This window comes from Nilaparvata lugens, chromosome 9, assembly GCF_014356525.2.
Source record: "Nilaparvata lugens isolate BPH chromosome 9, ASM1435652v1, whole genome shotgun sequence".
Taxonomy (NCBI): Eukaryota; Metazoa; Arthropoda; class Insecta; order Hemiptera; family Delphacidae; genus Nilaparvata; species Nilaparvata lugens.
In genome coordinates, this window is record NC_052512.1 from 16,154,765 (window position 1) to 16,177,034 (window position 22,270).

The window sequence follows — 22,270 nt, forward strand, 5'->3', positions numbered from 1 at the left end:
GTGCCTCCTGTAAAATAATTGTACGACTGAAAAAATGAATGAATAAATAGAATATAAACTATATGGATTCAATCTTCAAAATCTTCAAAATTCAATAAAAATGTTCTATGTCTTTACACTCCAGAGAGAAGCTCGGTCCCCCGATACCCTATTATATAAGGCGAGCAATTTCTGTATTTATAAATCAGGTTATTCTTATATCTGGCTATTTTTTATCTGGTTATTCATGTTTAACGGATCTCGAAAACGGCTCTAACGATTTTCACGAAATTTGGAACATAGAAGGTTTATGATATAAAGATTCGATTGCTCTAGGTCTCATCCTTTGAAAAACTCGCTGAACGACATCAAAAGGATAATTCATCTTCGGCTGAAACAGCTGTGGATAGTAAAAACGTGACTATGTGAAAAATCAAGAAATCGCATCCCCGAAATTCATAAGATGACGTATAGCCAGCTGTGAAATATAAACACGATCATTTTGGAGAATTGTGTTCGGTTTATCAATAAATAAAAATAACCAGCGAAGCTCGGTGCCCCGATATTTAATTCTCAACTAACAAAATATTTCATCTTGATTATTCAAATTCATTATGAAATCATTGGGAAATATAATTCCTTGCTTAATAAAATACAATTTTTGATTATTTAAAACTAGAATAAACAGTTTATATTACATCAATGAACCTGTATCATCTACCGTCTATAGAATTGTCCGTCTATATGTATTGACAAGACAGAGGATCGGCAACATTGTTCTCCTATCTTTCTCCACCGCCATTATAACGTGGATCTCACTATAGTTAAAATTATTACTTATGTATAGATAATGAGATTTGTTCATTGGCCGAAGCGAAGCTGAGGTCTTAGTTTCGACTCGATCGGCTGTTTGTCTGTTTGTTTGTTTGTACCGCAGTTACAGTCGCAGTTATTGTCCGATTTGGATAAAATTTGGTATACAAGTACTTTGGAAAAAGGCTCGTCGACATTCATGAGAGGTTTTTTGATATTTTGTATTTCGAGGATAATACAAGAGGAAGAGGAGTCTCCTTCAAACTTCAATATGACCGATAATTCAGATTATAGTATTATTCATCACAAATCAGTTGTCGAGTGGATCATTAATTGTATGCAATGAGGCATGCAATTAACATCTCAATCTTACCAAGTGAAAAATCGGCTGTTGTGTGGACAATCAGTTGCATGCAATGACGCATGCAATTAATAACTGGAAGTAACATGGTATTTTCTTTCAACATTTCTCTGCTTTGAACTCGGGCTAACCTGTTGCCAGTATGTGTGTGTGTGGTGTGTGCGCGCGCGTGTGTGTGTGTGTGGTGTGTGTGTGTGTGTGTGTATGTGTGTGTGTGTGTGTGAGCATGTGTGAATGTGTGTTTGTGTGAATGTGTGCAAGAATCCTATACTATTGAACGAGCAACTTCTATATCTTTTTATGTTTAGATGTTTAAATGTTTATATGTTTGTATTTCACCGGATCTCGAAAACGGCTCTAACGATTCTCACGAATTTCAGAACATAGTAGGTTTATAATACAAAGATTCAATTGCACTAGGTCTCATCCCTGGGAATATTTGCTAAAGGACATTAAAAGGATCATTATTATTCATCCTTGGAAAAACAGCTGATAATAATTATTTCGTCGTCTGTTGGTGATGGAAGTGAGTGATCGAGTTCATGTGTGTGGGACTGTGTCAAAATTATGACTCAGCTGTTGATCTTTTGTAATCATTCAATCAGGTACTTAGTGCCGGTTGAAAAAAGCCGGGCTATTTCCAATCCTGATTAATTCCAGTGAATCCATCTTTTTGAAATGATCTTCTCTGATTTGGTTCACGTGAAGTTAATCAGGAATAAAATTTAAGCGGCTTTTGTGCAACTGGTCCGTTGTGAGGGAAATTTTTGCTTTCCACTGGAATTCATTTCTGTATGAATTTTATCATAATTTCTTCTTTCGTAATAAATTTCCTATGCTTTTGTACTCCAAATCGAAGCCCCGATATTGATTATAAATTGACATATTTATTTATTTCAATATAATATCATATTCAATCGATTATGTTCATCATGTTATAATATTTAAATTTATATATAAATATTTTATTATATATATTCAAGTGTCCCCACACAGGGTAGACTATAGGGAACACATATAAGAAATTAGAAAACAATATTGTATTTGCTTTTTGAAATGTATTTGATTGTTTATTTATTTTTTGAATAAAGAAAGAAAGAGCTGAAGTATGTCTTGAAGGTGATTAGCTTTTTACTTTCCTTGCCCTATTACTATAGGTAAGGAAAGTATTGCTTTCCGAAAAAATTTTAGGTACCCTAATTTCATGTTTTCTATACGTTTCAAGGTCCCCTGAGTCCAAAAAAGTGGTTTTTGGGTACTGGTCTGTATGTGTGTGTGTGTGTGTGTGTGTGTGTGTGTGTGTGTGTGTGTGTGTGTGTATGAGTGTATTTGCGTCTGTGTACACGATATCTCATCTCCAAATCAACGGAATGACTCGAAATTTGGAACTCAAGGTCCTTACACCGTAAGGATCCGACACGAACATTTTCGATCGAATGCAATTTAAGATGGCGGCTAAAATGGCAAAAATGTTGTGAATAACAGAGTTTTTCGCGATTTTCTCGAAATCGGCTCCAACGATTTTGATCAAATTCATATCTAGAAAAGTCATTGATAAGCTCTATCAACTGCCACAAGTCTCATATCTGTAAAATTTCAGGAACACTGCACCATCTATGCAAAGTTTGATTTTAGATTCCCAATTATCAGGCTTCAGATACAATTTGAACAGGAAATTTGAAGTGAAAAAGATTGAGCATGAAAATCTCTACAATTAATGTTTAGTAACATTTTCACCTAAAATTGGAAATAAGCTCGAAATTTGAGAAAATGTGATTATCCAATATTGCAAACTGTTGGCAACAGTTGATTCTATTAAATGATTCACTATGAAGAGATAGCAGACTTTGTGTGTCTGCAGCGCTATTGTCCTGTCACCAGCTGGCTCGGATCTTAGAAAAGTAGACTTGAGATGCGCGGGAACACTAGCGTCAGTTGATCAATTTTCATAATGGCAAGGAGAGTTGTGTGAGTGCGCCACACCAGATTTTTTTGATGTTAGCATTTTTGATACACCAACCCCAACGGCCATTAGCGTCACACCGTTTTCACATTAGCCGTTTTTACACCGATGTCTCGCCGACACGACAGGACAGGACATAATTTACTCTGATGGACAGTTGTATAAGAGAAGGCTGTGGTTTATAACTGCGCGAGGTCTACTGTTCACAGAACTACTGATTATTTCAACCAAGCGGATTATACTTTGTTGAATACATTCGGTACTTGCCCATTGTTCCATAAGTTAGATGAGTGAGTGTATGAGTCGTATTGTAATCAAACTATTGAAAACATCAAATCAAATCTTTTCTCGTTCCACTTTTTCAAATCCCCATTTTGCTTTAATTCCGCCACTTCACTCCGTTCCTCTCTAATACTGTCTGCAACTCTTTTTCCTCTTCCCTCTCCTTTCTTCTCTATCCTTCCTCTTTTTATTTGTCCCACGGAAACATATACTCTCTCTCTCTCAGTGTTCATTCACAGCACTTCTTGTCTGTCAACATTTTCTATCTTTTTGTACCAGTTGTTATCGATTCCCGTTGCAGAAGTTATAATTAAAGGCAAACTTTATTAATTACCGTTCGAATGGCAACGTATTTGCTACTCCACAACCAACTTTTGTGAGAGAACAAAAGAATCGCTGGTTGAGAAAGAAAGAGTGGGAGAAAGAGAGAGATATATATACTGTGAGAGAGACAATAAGAAATAGAGTACCTGAGCGAGTAGCGGAAGATGGTACATGACATCTATTTATTGAAAGAACAGAAAATTGTATTCATTTTCGTTCAATAATCAAAAATTAATTGATCAATGAAGGAATTGGTAGATTCAATACCATGTTAATCTAATTAAGTAGATTAACAATACCATAAAGATTTTAACCCCTAAATCCCATTTATCTTTACTAAACTTGAAATGTTCTGTTCCAAAAATTTAAACTTGAGGCGCTCATATCTCAATAAGTAATGATCAGAAAAAAAATGTCTTCCTGAAAAAAACTTTTTCATTTTGATAGCTTGATGATATACACATTGACAAACTTTGAAAAATATCACCAGTTGTGTCTCAACATCCTCTCCCTTCCTTTCTTCCTCCCTTTGCCAGAATATAACCATAGAGAAACAATAGCGTAAGTAGATATCCCATGGTAAAGGGAATTTATGTCGCAACTTTTACTGTTATCTCAAGCCCATTATTTTTGATTATTGTCAATTCTTACTGTTTTGTTGGGGTGATAGTGTATGAACGGCACAATATGAGAGACTACCAGCGTCACACAGCTGCATGGGAAAGAACTACGTGGACTATCGGCTTGGGATAACAGTAAAAGTTGCGACATAAACAACCTATACCATGGGATATCTACTTACGCTATTGTTTCTCTATGCTATTACATTGTAATATAGATGAATCTAATACTGAGTTTCTCCAGTCAGGTAGAGTTTCTTTCTCTCTCGCACTACAGTTGGTCTCCTCCATCTCTCTCTCACCCCCTATCGCCACCCTCTCTCCCCACTAACACCGCTCTCTCCCTCTTCCACCATAGTTCTTCCTTATTCCCGTTTTGAACGATCGTTCAATAAACTGAAACGATTCAATCGGACGGGAATTGCCCGTTGTTTTCAGACACCTCTACAATGTGACACGCATTGATGAGTCAGCATTTATCGTAGCTAGAAGAGGAAGAAGAAGAAGAAGAAGAAGAAGAAGAAGAAGAGGAAGAAGAAGAAGAAGAAGAAGAAGAAGAAGAAGAAGAAGAAGAAGAAGAAGAAAAAGAAGAAGAAGAAAAAGAAGAAGAAGAAGAAGAAGAAGAAGAAGAAGAAGAAGAAGAAGAAGAAGAAGAAGAAGAAGAAGAAGAAGAAGAAGGAGAAGAAGAAGAAGAAGAAGAAGAAGAAGATAGGAGGAAGAAGAAGGAGGAAGAAGGAGATAGGAGGAAGAAGAAGGAGGAAGAAGAAGATAGGAGGAGAAGAGAAGAAGAAGAAGAAGAAAAAGAAGAAGAAGATGAAGAAGGAGATACGAGGAAGAAGAAGAAGGAAGAAGGAGATAGGAAGAAGAAGGAAATAGGAGGAAGAAGAAGGAGATAGGAGAAGAAGAAGGAGGAGGAGAAGAAGAAGAAGAAGAAGAAGAAGAAGAAGAGAAGAAGAGAAGAAGAGGGATGAGAGGATGGTGAAGAGGGATAAGAAGAAGGAAAAATGAAGTAGAAGAAGAGAAGATCCTCCTCTACATCTCCTTCTTCTCCTTCATTTTCTTTCCCTCTTCTCCTCCTCCTTTCTTCTTCTTCTTCTTCTTCTTCTTTCTTCCTTTTCTTCCTCTTCTTCTCCTCCCTCATCTACTTCTCCTTCATTTCCATCTTAACCCTCTTCCACTTCTGCTTCTTCTTCTTCTTCTTCCTCACCCTCTTCTCCTTCTCCTTCTTCATCTTCCTCTTCACCTTCTCTTCTTTTTCCACCTCTTTTCTCCCCTCTTCTTTTCCCTCTGAACATGTAGCTAATCCACCCCCATCAACATAATTCTCAATAAAGCGAGGGGGTGGGGTTGAAATTCAGTAATGTCAATTCGCCTGGAACGATTCTGCTGCCAAAGTCATTGAGAAGACCATTTCTGTGCAGTTGACTGTCAATCGTTATGGCTTCAACTTCAGTCATATAACTATAGTCATAAGGCTAAACTATAGTCATGAGGCTTAACTATAGTCATAAGGCCTTAACTATAGTCATATCACGCTCAATGACTCGATTTGACGGCAGCGTTGTCAATATTGATAAAACGTTTCCTCTTTTTCTGATATACAATGAAAGTTAATGTGAAGTAACGCCACGTTATAATGACAGTGTTTGATTAGCAATGGTATTGCTATCCTTGTCTATCATTCAACAAAGCGGATGGCGCTATCTCTTTCTCGCTTTGCTCTGTTGCAAGATCGTCTTTCAACAATGTATAATTAATAATAATTTACAAAATATTTTATCTTGATTATTTTTCGAAAATGTTTACGCTAAGTGAGTTTTGAAAAGTAGCTTTAAAACAATACTACTGTATTAGCATATCAGATGGGAGCAGAGAACTGCTATAGTGAGGTCCACGTTATAATGGCAGTGGAGAAAGTTAGGGAACAACGTTGCCGATTCTCTGTCTTGTCAATTCCTTCTATAGACGGCAGCTGATACAGGTTTATTGATGTAATCTTATTAACTGTTTAACCTCGTCTAAAATAATCAATTATATTCTATTAAGCAGAAAATTATATTTTTTAATGATTTCATAATTAATTGGAATAATTGAGATGAAATATTTTGTTAATAAACTATCAATTCCAAATTTCTAGAAGACGATCTGGCAACAGAGCAAAGCGAGTAAAAGATAGCGCTATCCGCTTTGTTGAATGATAGACAAGGATGGCAATATCATTGCTAAAAAAAAACACTGCCTTAATAACGTGGACCACACTTCAGTTTTTTGAAATGTTTTGAAGTTTAAAAGGTTTTAAATAATGGGTACTTCTTGTTTTTATATTTTTACTCTCCTTGCCCTATTACCATAGGTAAGGAAAGTATTGCTTTCCGAAAGAAATTAAGGTACCCCTATTTCTAAATCTCTATACGTTTCAAGGTCCCCTGAGTCCAAAAAAGTGGTTTCTGGGTATTGGTCTGTATGTGTGTGTGTGTGGTGTGTGTGTGTGTGTGTGTGTGTGTGTGTGTTTGTGTGTGTGTGTGTGTGTGTGTGTTTGTATATTGTTAAGCGGTATTTTACACGCCTCACACATGTATAATCATGTAAAGCTTTTCCTGGGGGAGTCACTCTCACCTCCAAGGATAGGTCGATACACGTTTAATGAATCTTGTACTAAATCACCAGTATTGAGGCTATAAATTTTGAAAATGCGTACGTGGACGCTAAGTGGTACAGACTGATCGATTCACTACAAGATTCGATACAATTGTCTGAATCGCGGGAGGCATAAACACTCGCTCACCCTTGATTCTTCTTATCACAGATTGTATAGTGATGAAAATTCTTATAAGTAGTGTAGCGGTTGCTAGACACTGAATACGGACATCTTAAAACTATTACCTGTGATGAATTAACATAATAAAATCATACAGGTCGAGCAAAAGTCCCGATGTAGATAATTTACGGGACTGCGTCTCTAATAAGTTCCGAAGGATTAAGATAGGGTACTTGGACCAGATATCGTTCGGAATATACTTCGAGAACAGAGTCTTGTCGGGCTTTTAGCTCTATTGTAGGAAATTATATGATCTCCAGCTGCATCTGCCGTACAGTTGACGAATTCGCTCCTAAGTCGAAGTTGGTAACAGATAAAAGCTGATATATGAGCAGGTAAGGACAGAGAATAAATAATCTCGATCTGACCCCACACACTACATCCACTTGGATATGTTACAATATCCAGGTTAATTCAATTATTTCAATGATCGTATACGATCGGTTCTTGATAATGTAGAACGTATCAGACACAATAATTGACAGGCTTGAGAAATAATCGAACTCAGAAGACGAATTGACAAAATTGAAATATAATATAATAAAATGTATGATTTGACAGTGCAGATTCAGAGCTTGATTTACAGATTGATAATAATTTAACATCAACAAAAATGATTAGAAGTGTTCTTGTACTTGCATGACACCATGCATGATTCAACAGAATTTTATGATTGATAAATTTAACAATTTTTGAAAAAATAGTAAAATAAATTATAAAAGATTTTTAAAATGCTCGGGGTCGTGGTTCTGGCAGCGGAGGATAGTTAACCAACTGCAAGTTCTTATAAATTCTATACCAAATAAATTCTAGGATCTTAATAATTAATAAGCGCTTGTCAGCGTGGCCATTAATTCAACGAAGAAAAAATTTTTATTTTCTGCACTGTAATATTTTTCGAAGCGTAGATTGGGGCCCCTTTAAATTTTAAAACTCACGTGAAACTCCTTGGCGGTCGTGGTTTTTTCTTTGGATCAAAATCGTTTGATCGGCGTCGGTCCAGGCTTCGGTCTCAGCACGTGTGGAATTTTCATTTAAAATATCTCCTTCACCAATTAATTAGGGAATAATTAAACTTTAAACTCTTGAATTATCGATTGATGAAAATAGATTTACAAATAACAAATAGAATAGCCGAAAAATATTGGCTCACAGATAAAACATGTAAAAATCGAACAAAAATTTCACAAAAAGGTCTTGGTAACTTTAACAAGGTCTTCTAACTGGTGAGGATTTCAAAAGGGAAGTGACTGTCTTTTTCTAAGCCTTTTGGCTAGAACCTTTCCTCTGAGAATCTTTGTGTAATTAATTTGCATGAAAATTTGCCATTGGTAGAATGATTATGACGTAGGCATGACGTCAGTGGCAAGCAGTAAAATATAATTCCTTTAATTACAACAATAACTTAATTTGTATAATTCTTTAAACTACTTAATTCTCTAGATATAGTTCCCCTTATACAATGTACATGCACTAGTATATATCAAGGCAGGTTTGTTGTCTGAAAATACAGATTAACATATGATGTTTTCAAACGATCACCCTTTTGGTGCTATTCTATGCTATATGATGCTTAGACTTGCCAAAGAGATTCATTCACCATGTGGTTCAGTGAAACAATAATTAATAATTTAATATTCCTATACAATTTTTATTATGTTCAAAACTGTTATAATTGATTTCTGCTGTTATCAGTAATATAATGTTCATGCTATGACCTAGTTAGTTACAATAATACTTGACATTATAATATAATTTCGTAAATAATAAATAATTTCAACAAAAATACATACATTTTATTTTTTTATTCGTAATTCTTGGTCCTTTATCAATAGTTCTTAATTTTAGAAATAATCTTACAGCTTGCATGAAATCCTGGCATGACATTTTATGATATATTGAATCAGTCAGCTGTGTTTGAACTGCTACAAAACATCTGATCAATAGTAACAAAGTGTAACTCGAAATTCAATGAGCAATTCATAAACGGTTCGTGTCAATTTGCAAAATAATATAATTTTATTAAATAATTCTCTAGAAAAATCTGTAGTACAGAACGGTACTTTTATCTGATACTCAGTTGTTGATAAGGAAGCTTTATCACTCGGTCGCCAACTATTCCTTTAGCATATTCTTCATTTTATAAGGGTAATTACAAATTTTCTATATATATATATATATATATATATATATATATATTATATATATATATTGTGATGAAACTTTTAAATAAATCTCATGAGAAGAGAGAATCAACCAGAAAAATTGTAATTACCCTTATAAAATGAAAGAATATGCTAAAGGAATAGTTAGCGACCGAGTGATAAAGCTCCCTTATCAACAACTGAGTATCAGATAAATATATATATATATATATATATATATTATATATATATATAATATATGTATATGAGTGTTAGTGCGTCTGTGTACACGATAATAGACTCTTATGCGCGTGAACACTAGCGTCAGGTGATCAATTTTCATAACGGCAAGGAAAGTAGTGTGAGTGCGCCACACCAGATTTCCCTTATTAATTACACTAATAGTTATGTTAACAGTAGACCTCACGCAGTATTCTCATCCACAAGTACCTGATTGAAACTATAGACCTTATGGAAATACAGCAATGGCTTCTGGCTTCTCCACACATCTGTGTAATCACTTGTCAGCTGATTTGTGATATCAGTTAGCACTTCAACAACCCATAACTCGCTTATTAGACCACTCAAAAATGTCAGTTGCCACTTTTTCTCACTCTTATAATGATCTTTACAATTATATTGGAAAAGATTATCCAATTTGAATAAAAATAAAAAGGTGTACTGAACAGTCTTAACAAAACTGTCTGATGATAATGGTGTCTCTGTTCAGCTGTACCAGCTTGTCGAATGTCGAGTCTGTCTGCTCAGCGCACACGGCCGTCTGAACTCCTGACCGCGTTCGTTCACCCACTTATTGGTGACCCACTTGGACCCGACGAGGACTGGACAGGCGGCATGCATAGTTGCCAAGTCTCCTTCTCCACTCAGGTGCATATTATACCAGACCACCGCTGTTCCCTTCTCCGGCTGAACGCTCACATTCAGGTATGGGAACACTGTGGCCCCACCCTGTGTGACGTCACTCATGTAGGACAACACCGTTGCCACTCTATTGCCATCCGTGATGTTCCCCTCGTAAGTCACTATGTCCCTGTGTGGTCCTATGGCGAAGTCCCAATGTGGTTCGTAGTGTCCCCCAATGCCATAGTTGGCAACATGTAGATGTGGAGAGTAGGCCATGGTGAGTGAGGTCATCATCTCGATACGCCGGTGCAGTCGCTTGATGGATGGGTGATCGGTGACATACAGAGCTGTTGACTTGCTGATCCGATAGCTGGCTGCCTCGTCCTCGCCTGTCTCAGGATTTATGACAGTGGCCCGTCGCAACCAAGGGGACGCCAATTTCTTGATGATTTCCATCTCCCCATCGTAGATGACGTCACGATACAAAACTATCCTCGGGTCGAGATAGGCTTCCTCCTCTTTTAACGGCGCGATCCTGAGGAACGGTTGGTTCCTGTGAACATATTGACACTTCAGTTTAGACAGTACTTTCGGAGAGGGAGAGAGTGCGTTGCGACACAGCTGATAGTAGAGTTCTGTGTCATCATCTAGCCGATTTTCAACAACTTGTTCAGTCCCTTTTTCGATGTCTGCCAGGTAGATGGTGCGGTTACTCAGGGCGAATAGATCATTGCGATCAATATTCAGCAGTTGATCATTCAACTGCAATGCAGATTGCACGTTACCCTGTTTATAAGTAGAGTATGACAGGCACTCTAGTATCTCCCTTAGTCTGTCGTTATCCTCGTGATGATATCGTCTGACGTTATCCTCGTGATGATATAGTTTGATGTTATCCTCGAAATGATATCGTTCGACATTATCTTCTTGATATCTTTTGAGGGCTTCAGACATCCATAGCACCGTGTGGTAGTGATCACGATTGTTACACGAAAGTCTACCTATGTGAAAACAGTCGTCAGATGTTAGGTGAGTGGTGTACTGGACTCCATTGATCTGCCCCCGGGCCAGGGAGGCGGTGTCCAGCTGATAGGTGTCCTGCAGTCGCAACAGAGCCGTCACCGCCCCCACCACATCCGCCTCCGAAGGAAACTTCAACCGCCCCTTTCATCCAACCGCCACCCGACCATCAGCGATTCCACATGTTCCAGTCGACGCTGAGTCGTTTGATCAGCCGATATGCGTTGATTGGGTTCTGAATGTAGGCTTCCACATCATAAGTCGCCTCACTGTGTTCTCTGTTGTATTCGGCTGCAAGTCTTCTGAGTTGTGACAGCTGACGCTCTGTTGCAGCTATGTGATTGTCCAGTTCCCTGAGGAGTACAGCCTCTGTTTCTAATAATCCTTCAAGATCAACCAATGCTGTATACATATCACTATTCACAAATCCCATTGTATTGAACAGTAAGACACATATTCCAAAACGCAACTCCATCGCAATGACAAACATATATCTCAAGTAGTAAGAATCTCTGCAAAGTATAGAAGTTTACACTGGGCATTAGAACGTCTGCAAAGTATAGACGTTCCACTAGGCTTTAGAATGACTGAAGAGTATAGAAGTTTCACTAGGCTTTAGAACGACTGCGAAGTGTAGAAGTTTCACTAGGCTCTAGATCGTATGCAAAATATAGAGGTTCTACTGGACTTTAGAACGACTGCAAAGTATAGAAGATTCACTAGGATTCAGAAAGTCTGAAAAGCATTGAAGTTTCACCAGGCTTTAGAACTACTGCAAAGTATAGAAGTTACACTAGGCTATAGAACGACTGTAGAGTATAGAAGTTTCAGTAGGCTTTAGAACGACTGCAGAGTATAGAGGTTTCACAAGGATTTAGAACGTCTGCAAAGTATTGAAGTTTCACCAGGCTTTAGAACAACTGCAAAGTATAGAAGTTACACTAGGCTATAGAACGACTGAAAAGAATAGAAGTTTCACTATGCTTTGGAACGACTGCGAAGTGTAGAAGTTTCACTAGACTCTAGATCGTATGCAAAATATAGAAGTTCTACTGGACTTCAGAACGACTGCAAAGTATAGAAGTTCCACTAGGCTTTAGAACGACTGCAAAGTATAGAAGATTCACTAGGATTCAGAACGTCTGCAAAGTATTAAAATGTTCATGGGCTTTAGAACGTCTGCGAAGTATAGAAGTTTTACTGAGCTTTTGTGAGATAAAATATCGCACATATATGTGATACTGTATGCAGACATGTGTGCTTTCTGTCAATCAACATTGAAAAATTCATCAGGCTTAATTCATTTGGCATTGTGTTCTTCAAATATGTATGATTGATTGCAAATTTGAACAGTTGGTTAGCTGTCATATCATGAATGAGCTCAGGTGATATTCGTGGAGGTGGGGAGGAGCACATGCAGTGAACTCATTTTCTATTCTTTATTGATTAATACAATAAGTACCCACATCATAAAAATGGAAGGGAGATAAAAAATAAGGTAACCTTTCGCTACTCCTATCCCAAATTCAGATGAGGTTACACATAGTCCGAGATAGGTCAAGTCTTGTAGGTGTTCACTTCAAACAATTTCCAGTCATTAATTATTTAGAAAGAGTAGATTATTGAATTTGGATGCTTCAAAACCAAACATAGAAGAAATATTTTACATTATGAACACTAAAATAGGAAATATTCACAAAATGTATCATCAAGTGTAATTTATCGTTTCACCTTTCTGATTAACACAGATAAAAAGTTAAGAGTTGACCGAGCGAAGTAAGGTCTAAGATTCAAGTCGACGGTTTGGCATTTCTCTTAATGTTTAAATATTTGAATGTTGAAATGTGTATATGTTGTGCATTTACGGCGAAACGCGGTAATAAATTCTCATGAAATTTGACAGGTATGTTCCTTTTTTAATTGCGCGTCGACGTATATACAAGTTTTTTTTGGAAATTTGGCATTTCAAGGATAATATGAAAAGAAAAAGGAGCCTCCTTCATACGCCAATATTAGAGTGAAAATCTGGTGTGGCGCACTCACACAACTTTCCTTGCCGTTATGAAAAATTGATCACCTGACGCTAGGGAACACTAGCGCATCTCAAGTCTACTTATAAACAAAGATCTGAGCCAGCTGGTGACAGGACAATAACGCTGGAGACATACGAGGTCTGCTATCTCTTATAGTGAATCATTTAATAGAATCAACAGTTGCCAACAGTTTGCAATTGAAATAATAACTTTTTCTCGAATTTCGTGCTTATTTTCAATTTTAGGTGAAAATGTTACAATACATTAATTGAAAAGATTTTCATGCTCAATCTTTTCCAATTGAATTTTTTTGTTTAAATTGTATCTGAAGCCTGATAATTAGGAATCTAAAACCAAATTTGCATAGATGGGACGTAGCTCCTAAAATCTTTAAATGTCACTTGTGGCAGTTGATAGAGCTTATCAATGACTATTTCAGGTATGAATTTGATTAAAATCGTTGGAGCCATTTTCGAGAAAATCGCGAAAAACCCTGTTTTTGACAACATTTTCGCCATTTTAGCCGGCATCTTGAATTGCTTCTGATCGAAAATGTTCGTGTCGGATCCTTATAGTGAAAGGACCTTACGTTCCACATTTCAAGTCATTCCGTTAATTGGGAGATGAGATATCGTGTACACAGACGAACATACACTCATACACCACACACACAAGCACACACACACACACACCACACACACACACACACACACACACACCACACACACACACACACCACACACACACACACACACACACCACACACACACACACACACACACACACACACACACACACATACATACAGACCAATACCCAAAAACCACTTTTTTGGACTCAGGGGACCTTGAAACGTATAGAAATTTAGAAATTAGGGTACCTTAATTTTTTTCGGAAAGCAATACTTTCCTTACCTATGGTAATAGGCAAGGAAAGTGAAAAGGAACATACATGTCAAATTTCATGAAAATCTATTGCTGCGTTTCGGCGTGAATGCCGAACATGAATATAAACATATAAATATAGAAACATGAGAAAAAACTTATAAACATGAAGAGAATCGCAAAACCGTCGACTTGAATCATAGACCTCACTTCGCTCGGTCAAGGACTTAATTTGTTCACCATACACACCTGTTTACACACCTTTTTTGTATATCATAATACAGTGTAATATAAATTCACGTAAATATAGGGTTGACAGTTTGAGAAAATTGAACATTGGTGTTGACATAGTGAATTCATTCCTATGCTTGGGAGAGAGTTATTGTTGTGGAGCTAACAGTATACCAGATGATTTATATGTTCATTCCTTATCCGAGAGACTATCAAAAACAGGTGACACACCTCTTAACGAACGAGAATAATATTTTTTGTTCAAGCATCAATCATGATATTATAGCGAGGTCTACGTTAAAATGGGAGTGGAGAAAGATAGGAGAAAAACGTTGTCGAACCTCTGTCTTGTTAATGCCTCTTAAAGACGGTAGCTGATACAGGTTTATTGATGTAATATTAACTGTTCATACTCGTTTAAAATGATCAATTACATTCTATTAAGCAAGAAATTATTGACCGAGCGAAGTGAGGTCTAAGATTCGAGTTGACGGTTTGGCATTTCTCTTAATGTTTAAATGTTTGAATGTTTATATGTTTTTATGTTGCGCATTTACGGCGAAACGCTGTGATATATTTTCATGAAATTTGACAGGTATGTTCCTTTTTAAATTGCGCGTTGACGTATATACAAGGTTTTTGAAAATTGTGCATTTCAAGGATAATATAAAAGGGAAAAGGAGCCTCCTTCATACGCCAATATTACCGTAAAAATCAGACTATAGAATTATTAATCATAAATCAGCTGTCTAGTGGACTATAATACTACCCGTTCAAAAACATCGAACATCTTGAGAATGTATCTTTCCATTAACGTTAGTAGACAGTTGACTATAATACTTCCCGTTCGAAAACATTGAACATCTTGAAATTGTATCTTTCCATTAACGTTGTAGACAGTTGCAGCCAGACCTGATAACAGCGCTCACACTCACATTCCGGGACGACACGTCACGGTACGATATAGGACAGAAAGCTGTATGTTTATTTAGGATTTTAGTAGGCTATAAGTGCGGGTTGAAACATGTTTTTTCACGACTTTCCCCCCCTCCCACCACACCCGCACCCAATTTCCAAAAAATGCCCTCTCCTGTACCCCTCGCTGCTCCTGGTCGAATTTTTTCTGCATAGATCTGTTTTTTTTCGTAGCTAAACAAAAAAGTTCCACATGACTGCTGTGCAATGAGCGGTTGAAGAGTACAAAATATTTGTACAAATTTGGGGGGCCCCAGCTTCCTCAGGGGGGCAAATTTCTGAAAATCCTTTCTTAGAGGATGTTTTGAGGCTATCATAAACAATTGTGCAAAATTTCAAGTTTGTAGGCTCAGTTGTTTGGGCTGTGGTGTGATTTCAGTCTGTCGGGGCTTAGCCTTTTATAGATATACTAGTAGGTAACCCGTGCTTCGCAAGGGTCTATTTTAAAACTGCAAAATGAAAACTTGACGTAATAAAAAATTCGAAATTTGAAAATATAGGCCTATAACCATCCCCGGTTAATGAAGAATCTATATGCGAAATTTCAAATTAATCAGTTGAGTATATTTCAGACGTGATGATGCGTCAAACATAATTCCCTATTCCTTACGTGTATAAGCAAGTTCTTTCGTTTATTATAGTATAGAAAACTGAAGAATACATAATACTTGAAAACCTCACAGAATCATATTGATTTTTCCAATACATCAATAAATTTTAGTTCGATTAGGATCCTCCTCAATTTGAATCAGGCAGCCTTTTGTTTTCCCAATTCCAAACAAAATACCTAAAATACTCGTTTCACTGGGAATTCGTTCTGATAGTACATTATAACTGAATAATATAAATTATTACTAATTTTATTGTGATCTATTCATGTTTTTCTTATGAAATTCAATTATAGGCCTACAGCATGAAGACTATGTCCAATTCATTTGTACTGGTGACAAAATTTTACATTAAAAATAATTATTTGATAAAATCCAAGTTCAATAGTAATGAAAACAAATTCCTTCAAAGAATAATTGATAATAATACGATACGAGGGAAAAAATTAAGAACAAAAAAATTGGGAAGCATCGGGGATTCGATCCGAGGAACTATCGCTCCGTGAGCAAGCGGTTTACCGCTGCGCTACATAGACGTTCTTAATGAAAGTCTTATAACACCATTATAGCCTGTTCATAAAAAACACACTTTGGGCTATGGAACTTCATGTAGCCTACGGTAGCATAGATGAATTTGAACATTAATTCTGAAAAATCTAGAAGGAGAATTGAAATTTGGGCTTCCAGGTGTACGAGATTGATATTTTTAGAATCTATGTTCGAAATTTGGAGATCTAAATCATTCCCGTTTTTCCGGTATGCAATCCACAAGGTGACATGTTTTGATGCGAACAAACGAACAAACGAACACACGAACAAACACAACCCTACTCTCTCTTATTATATAGAAGAGAAGAGAAGAGATTGACAAGACAGAGGATCGGCAACATTGTTCTCCATCTTTCTCCACTGCCATTATAACGTGAACCTCACCATGGGCCTCCGCATCCCATGTATAAATTGATTCTATCCGTCGCTGGAATTCAATATTTCAAACTAAATCTGCTTTCGGAGCAGTAGAAAAAAGTGAAAGATAATCCAGCTTGAAAAAGAAATAGAATAAGCGAGAGATTGTATGGCAGATTGTGAAACAGACAGAGAGAGAGAGTGTGAGAGAGAGAGTAATACAGTTTCCAACGTGATCGCCTTTTCTGTAAAATCCGCTTTTCTAAAGTGCTCTCTCGCGAGAATAGCTTTTCTTTCTGGAAAAACCTTTCCGTATTGCTTTTAAACCCCACTTGTATTGTCATCCTATTTGGGAAACCTTTCGGAACATATAATCGGAAAATGCAAAGGAGACAGGTATCATTCATATTCGCTCACTACAGTCAGGTCTAAAATTATGGTATTCAGGAGAGGGGGTCGCTTGGCTAGTCATGAGAAATGGTTTTTGAATGGGAATAGTATTGAGGTGGTTAATAGGTATAAGTACCTGGGTGTCATACTCACGCCGAAGCTGTCGTTTTCAGAGCATGTGAAAGAACGTGTATCTGTCGCTAATTTCGCAATTAAAGGAGTCTGGAGACGTTTTATTGTAAAAAATGAGATTGGAATGAAAGCGAAATGGAAGGTGTATGAAGCTGTAATGAAGGCGGTGGCGGTGTATGGTGCACAGGTATGGGGATACAGGAAATGTGACGTGCTGGAATCTTTACCTAGATTTTTCGCGAAAAAGATGCTATCATTGCCGCAATCAACACCCAACTATATATTGCAGATGGAACTTGACAGGGAACCAGCATTTCTAAAAGTTTTTAGGATGCATGTTGAATATATGTTCAAGGCACTAAATATGGCTGGAAATAGATTGCCGAGGAAACTGGCTGAAAGAATAATAGAGCATAAGACTTCTTGGTTTGAAGAATGGATGAGTTTGGATGTGAAGTATGGATGTAGGTTGGCAGGATGTTTGATTGATAATAGGATTGAATGGAAGCGTGAGTTCGAATGTATGTATGAGAAAATGAAAGAGGAAAATGTTATGTGTAGTTTTCAAAGTGCGGCTTCGGCACAATTTCATGATACTTATATCCTATTGGACAGGAAAAGAGGTAAAAGTTATTTGAATTTAAATTTGGATAAGAAGACAGTGTGTTTCATCTTCAAGGCACGTGGAGCTCTTTTAAGTTTAAATTTTGGGCGTGGGAGGGAAGAATCTCAATGGCTTTGCTCTATGTGTAATTTGAGGCAAAGAGAAGACATAAAGCATTTCCTAGGAGTATGTCCTGTTTTAGTGGGGTTACGTAGAATGTTTCTGGGGAAGAATGTATTAAATGATATAGAGATGATGGAGTCGTTAAATGGAAAAGAGTGGAGTCTCTTAGCGCGATATGTGGAAAGGGCAGTTAGTATTAGAAATGAAATGATTAGAGAGTTCAATTATCAAATATAAAAAGGAAAATTGCTGAGACATTATAGTAGTATTTATTTCATTTTGTTCAGCTTTATTGATTTATTTGTTCTTTATGTAGCAGGCTCTTTATTTATTTTTTTTTATTTTTTTTCTTTATTTGGTTTCCAATGATAATTGTTTTCACAAAATTTCGAATTTCTTTTGTTTTTGTAGAATAGGCCTACCAACTCTGGCAGACAACCTTTATGGTTATGTCGAGTTTTTTGTCTCATGTTTTTTATTCAGCACAATCATTATCTCAATTATATGATTTTTAATTGTTTATTTTGTAACATGATTGTAGTCTTATTATTTTTATGTATATTCAATAAAGGCATTTTCTATCTATCTATCTATAGTCAGGTCCACGTTATAAGGGCAGAGTTTGATTAGCAACGGTATTGTTATCCTTGTCTATCATTCAAGAAAACGGATAGCGCTATCTCTTACTCACGCTGCTCAGTTGCCAGATTGTCTTTTAAAAAAGAAAGAATTATAATTATTTAACAAGATATTCCATCCTGACTATGAAAATTCATTATGAAATCATTAAAAAATATAATTTCTCGCTTGATAAATATTATAATAAAAACTGCGGCAACACCCGTTTCGGAAAGCCAATTTTCTGACTCCAGCTGTTTAAAGTCTAGAACTTAGCTAAATCTCAAGCTCTGGAACCGGTCAAAAGGGTCTTGTATCTTTGCCTCTCTGACCATGAAACAGCATATAGACTAGTAGTTCTGTGAACTGTAGATCTCACGCAGTATTCTCATCCACATGTACCTGATTGAAACTATAGACCTCATGGAAATACAGCAATAGACTGGCTTCTCCACACATCTGTGTAATCACTTGTCAGCTGATTTATGATGAATAACTCTATAGTCTTATTTTCACTCCAATATTTACGTATGAAGGAGTCTCCTTTTTCCTTTTATATTATCCTTGAAATGCAAAATTTCCAAAAACCTTGTATATACGTCGACGCGCAATTTAAAAAGGAACATACCTGTCAAATTTCATGAAAATCTATTACCGCGTTTCGCCGTAAATGCGCAACATATGAACATATAAACATCCAAACATTTAAACATTGAGATATGCCAAACCGTCGACTTGAATCTTAGACCTCACTTCGCTCGGTCAACAAGGTATGGTGCGCGAATTGATATTCAAGGCTTTGCAAAAACATCAGACTTTAGAAACCCTATAGTGAGGTCCACGTTATAATGGCAGTGTTTGATTAGTTACGGTATTGCTATCCTTGTCTATCATTCAAGAAAACGGATAGCGCTATCTCTTACTCGCGCTGCTCTGTTGCCAGATTGTCTTTTAAAAAAGAAAGAATTATAATTATTAACAAGATATTCCATCCTGACTATGAAAATTCATTATGAAATCATTAAAAAATATAATTTCTCGCTTGATAAATATTATAATAAAAACTGCGGCAACACCCGTTTCGGAAAGCCAATTTTCTGACTCCAGCTGTTTAAAGTCTAGAACTTAGCTAAATCTCAAGCTCTGGAACCGGTCAAAAGGGTCTTGTATCTTTGCCTCTCTGACCATGAAACAGCATATAGACTAGTAGTTCTGTGAACTGTAGATCTCACGCAGTATTCTCATCCACATGTACCTGATTGAAACTATAGACCTTATGGAAATACAGCAATAGACTGGCTTCTCCACACATCTGTGTAATCACTTGTCAGCTGATTTATGATGAATAACTCTATAGTCTTATTTTTACTCCAATATTTACGTATGAAGGAGTCTCCTTTCTCCTTTTATATTATCCTTGAAATGAAAAATTTCCAAAAACCTTGTATATACGTCGACGCGCAATTTAAAAAGGAACATACCTGTCAAATTTCATGAAAATCTATTACCGCGTTTTGCCGTAAATGCGCAACATATGAACATATAAACATCCAAACATTTAAACATTGAGATATGCCAAACCGTCGACTTGAATCTTAGACCTCACTTCGCTCGGTCAACAAGGTATGGTGCGCGAATTGATATTCAAGGCTTTGCAAAAACATCAGACTTTAGAAACCCTATAGTGAGGTCCACGTTATAATGGCAGTGTTTGATTAGTTACGGTATTGCTATCCTTGTCTATTATTCAACAAAGCGGATAACGTCATCTCTTGCTCTGTTGCCAGATCATCTTTCAACAATGTAGAATTATAAAATAATAATCAACAAAATATTCCTTCATGATTATGAAAATTAATTATGGAATCATTGAAAAACATAATAAAAATTTATTTAAATAAATATTCATAAAACGTAATTTATTAATTGAATTTAAAGAAACCAAGTACTCTGTCCAACCTAAATCTGTAATTAAAAAAATTAAGTGTCTTAAATTAAAAAACTTGCTTACAATATTTCTTGCTTGATGAAATATAATTGATTATTTTAATTGAGAATGAACAGTTGATATTACATCAATGAACCGGTATCAGCTACCCTCCATAGAAGGCATTGTCAAAACAGAGGATCGGCAACGTTGTTCTCCTATCTTTCTTCACTGCAATAACGTGCACCTCACTATCCAAATATTACTTTCTTATTGATGACTTGCAGGCAACTCGTGCTCAGCAAGGGTCCAATTAGAAACTAGACAAACTGAGAAATTGACCTCCTGAAATCTTGAAGAATTGAAAATAGGCCTATAACCATCCCCGGTTAATAAAGAATCTATAATTCCAAGTTGATCAGTTGAGTAGTTGAGACGTGATGATGCGTCAAACATATTTCCCTATCCCGTACTTGTATAAGTCAGCTCTTTCATTTACTATATATAGTATAGGTTTTTAATAGATTCATTGAATAACCCATGAGACACGGAACAGGCCAATTATATTATTCTTGCTATACTTTGCAGATACCTCATAATTTCGGGATATCCGTGGATTATTATGAAATACGTTTGGAAAGATACCGTTTGGCGAACAGTGTGAATAAAATATCTGATATTCGAGAATTCTCATGCAAAATTTCAAAATTATTTCGTAGTGCGGTACCGCAGGCACAAGCCTATGGCTTTTGAGTGCATCATCCACACCCACTTGGCCTTCATCATTATTTCTGCTGGAAAGGAGTAATTCCGAGTTGATTGATATTCCATCTCCTAGAAGGAAATTGATTTCCGTATTTCCATTCAATCCAACCTTAATTGAGATTCCTGACTTCATTACTCATCGCCACCCTTCGCTATTCCTTTTCCTTTTTCTTCTTCTCCTCCCTCTTCTTCTTCTTCTTCTTCATCATCTCGTTCTTCTTTTCCCTTTTCATCATCCTGTTCTAATTCCCCCTCTCCGTCTCATTTCCCTCTTACTACTTATACTTCTCCAGTTTTCCTAATCCTCTTATTCAACTCGCTCTTTTCCTCCTCCTACTTCTTTTTCTCACCCGTCCTCATTATTTTTCTCCTTCTCCTTGTTCTCCTACTCTACCTTCTACTCCTTTTTCACTTTTTTTCGCCTCTTTCTCCTTTCTTTCCTCCTTTTCCTTTTTCCTCCTTCTCTTTCTTTTCCTACGTATCTTTCTTCTTCTTCTCCTGCTTTTTCTCGTTCTTCTCCCTCTTCTCACTCTTCTCCTTCTCCTTATTTCCCTTTTTCACTTTTTCTCCTCCTCCTTCTCATCCTTTTTCTCCTTTTCCTCCTTCTTCCCCTCCTCTTTCTGTTCCACCGTATCCTTCTCCTTCTTTTTCTCATTCTTCTCCTTCTTCTCCTTTTTCTCGATTTTCTCCTTCTTCTCCTTTCTCTCGATTTTCTCCTTCTCATCCTTCTCTTTCTTCTCTTTCTTCACCTTCGTATCCTTCTCCTTCTTCTCATTCTCTTCTTCTTCTCCTTCTTCTCCTTCTTTTCCTTCTTTTCCTTCTTTTCCTTCTTTTCCTTCTGCTCCTTCTTCTCCTTCTCCTCCTCCTTCTCCTTCCTCACCTCCTT

General features: G+C 36.7%; 2 protein-coding genes across 3 annotated transcripts in view; one reads left to right on the forward strand and one right to left on the reverse strand.

Moving 5' to 3' along the window:
* The window catches only part of LOC120348747 (SPEG neighbor protein-like), a 441,368-nt gene that overhangs the window by 198,979 nt on the left and 220,119 nt on the right, over positions 1–22,270 (forward strand). The window lies entirely within an intron of this gene.
* On the reverse strand, positions 9,880–11,654 carry LOC111061314 (prolyl 4-hydroxylase subunit alpha-2-like). The gene has a single exon (XM_022349004.2). The coding sequence runs from the start codon at positions 11,120–11,122 to the stop codon at positions 10,031–10,033; it is 1,092 nt and encodes a 363-aa protein (XP_022204696.2). The 5' UTR covers positions 11,123–11,654; the 3' UTR covers positions 9,880–10,030.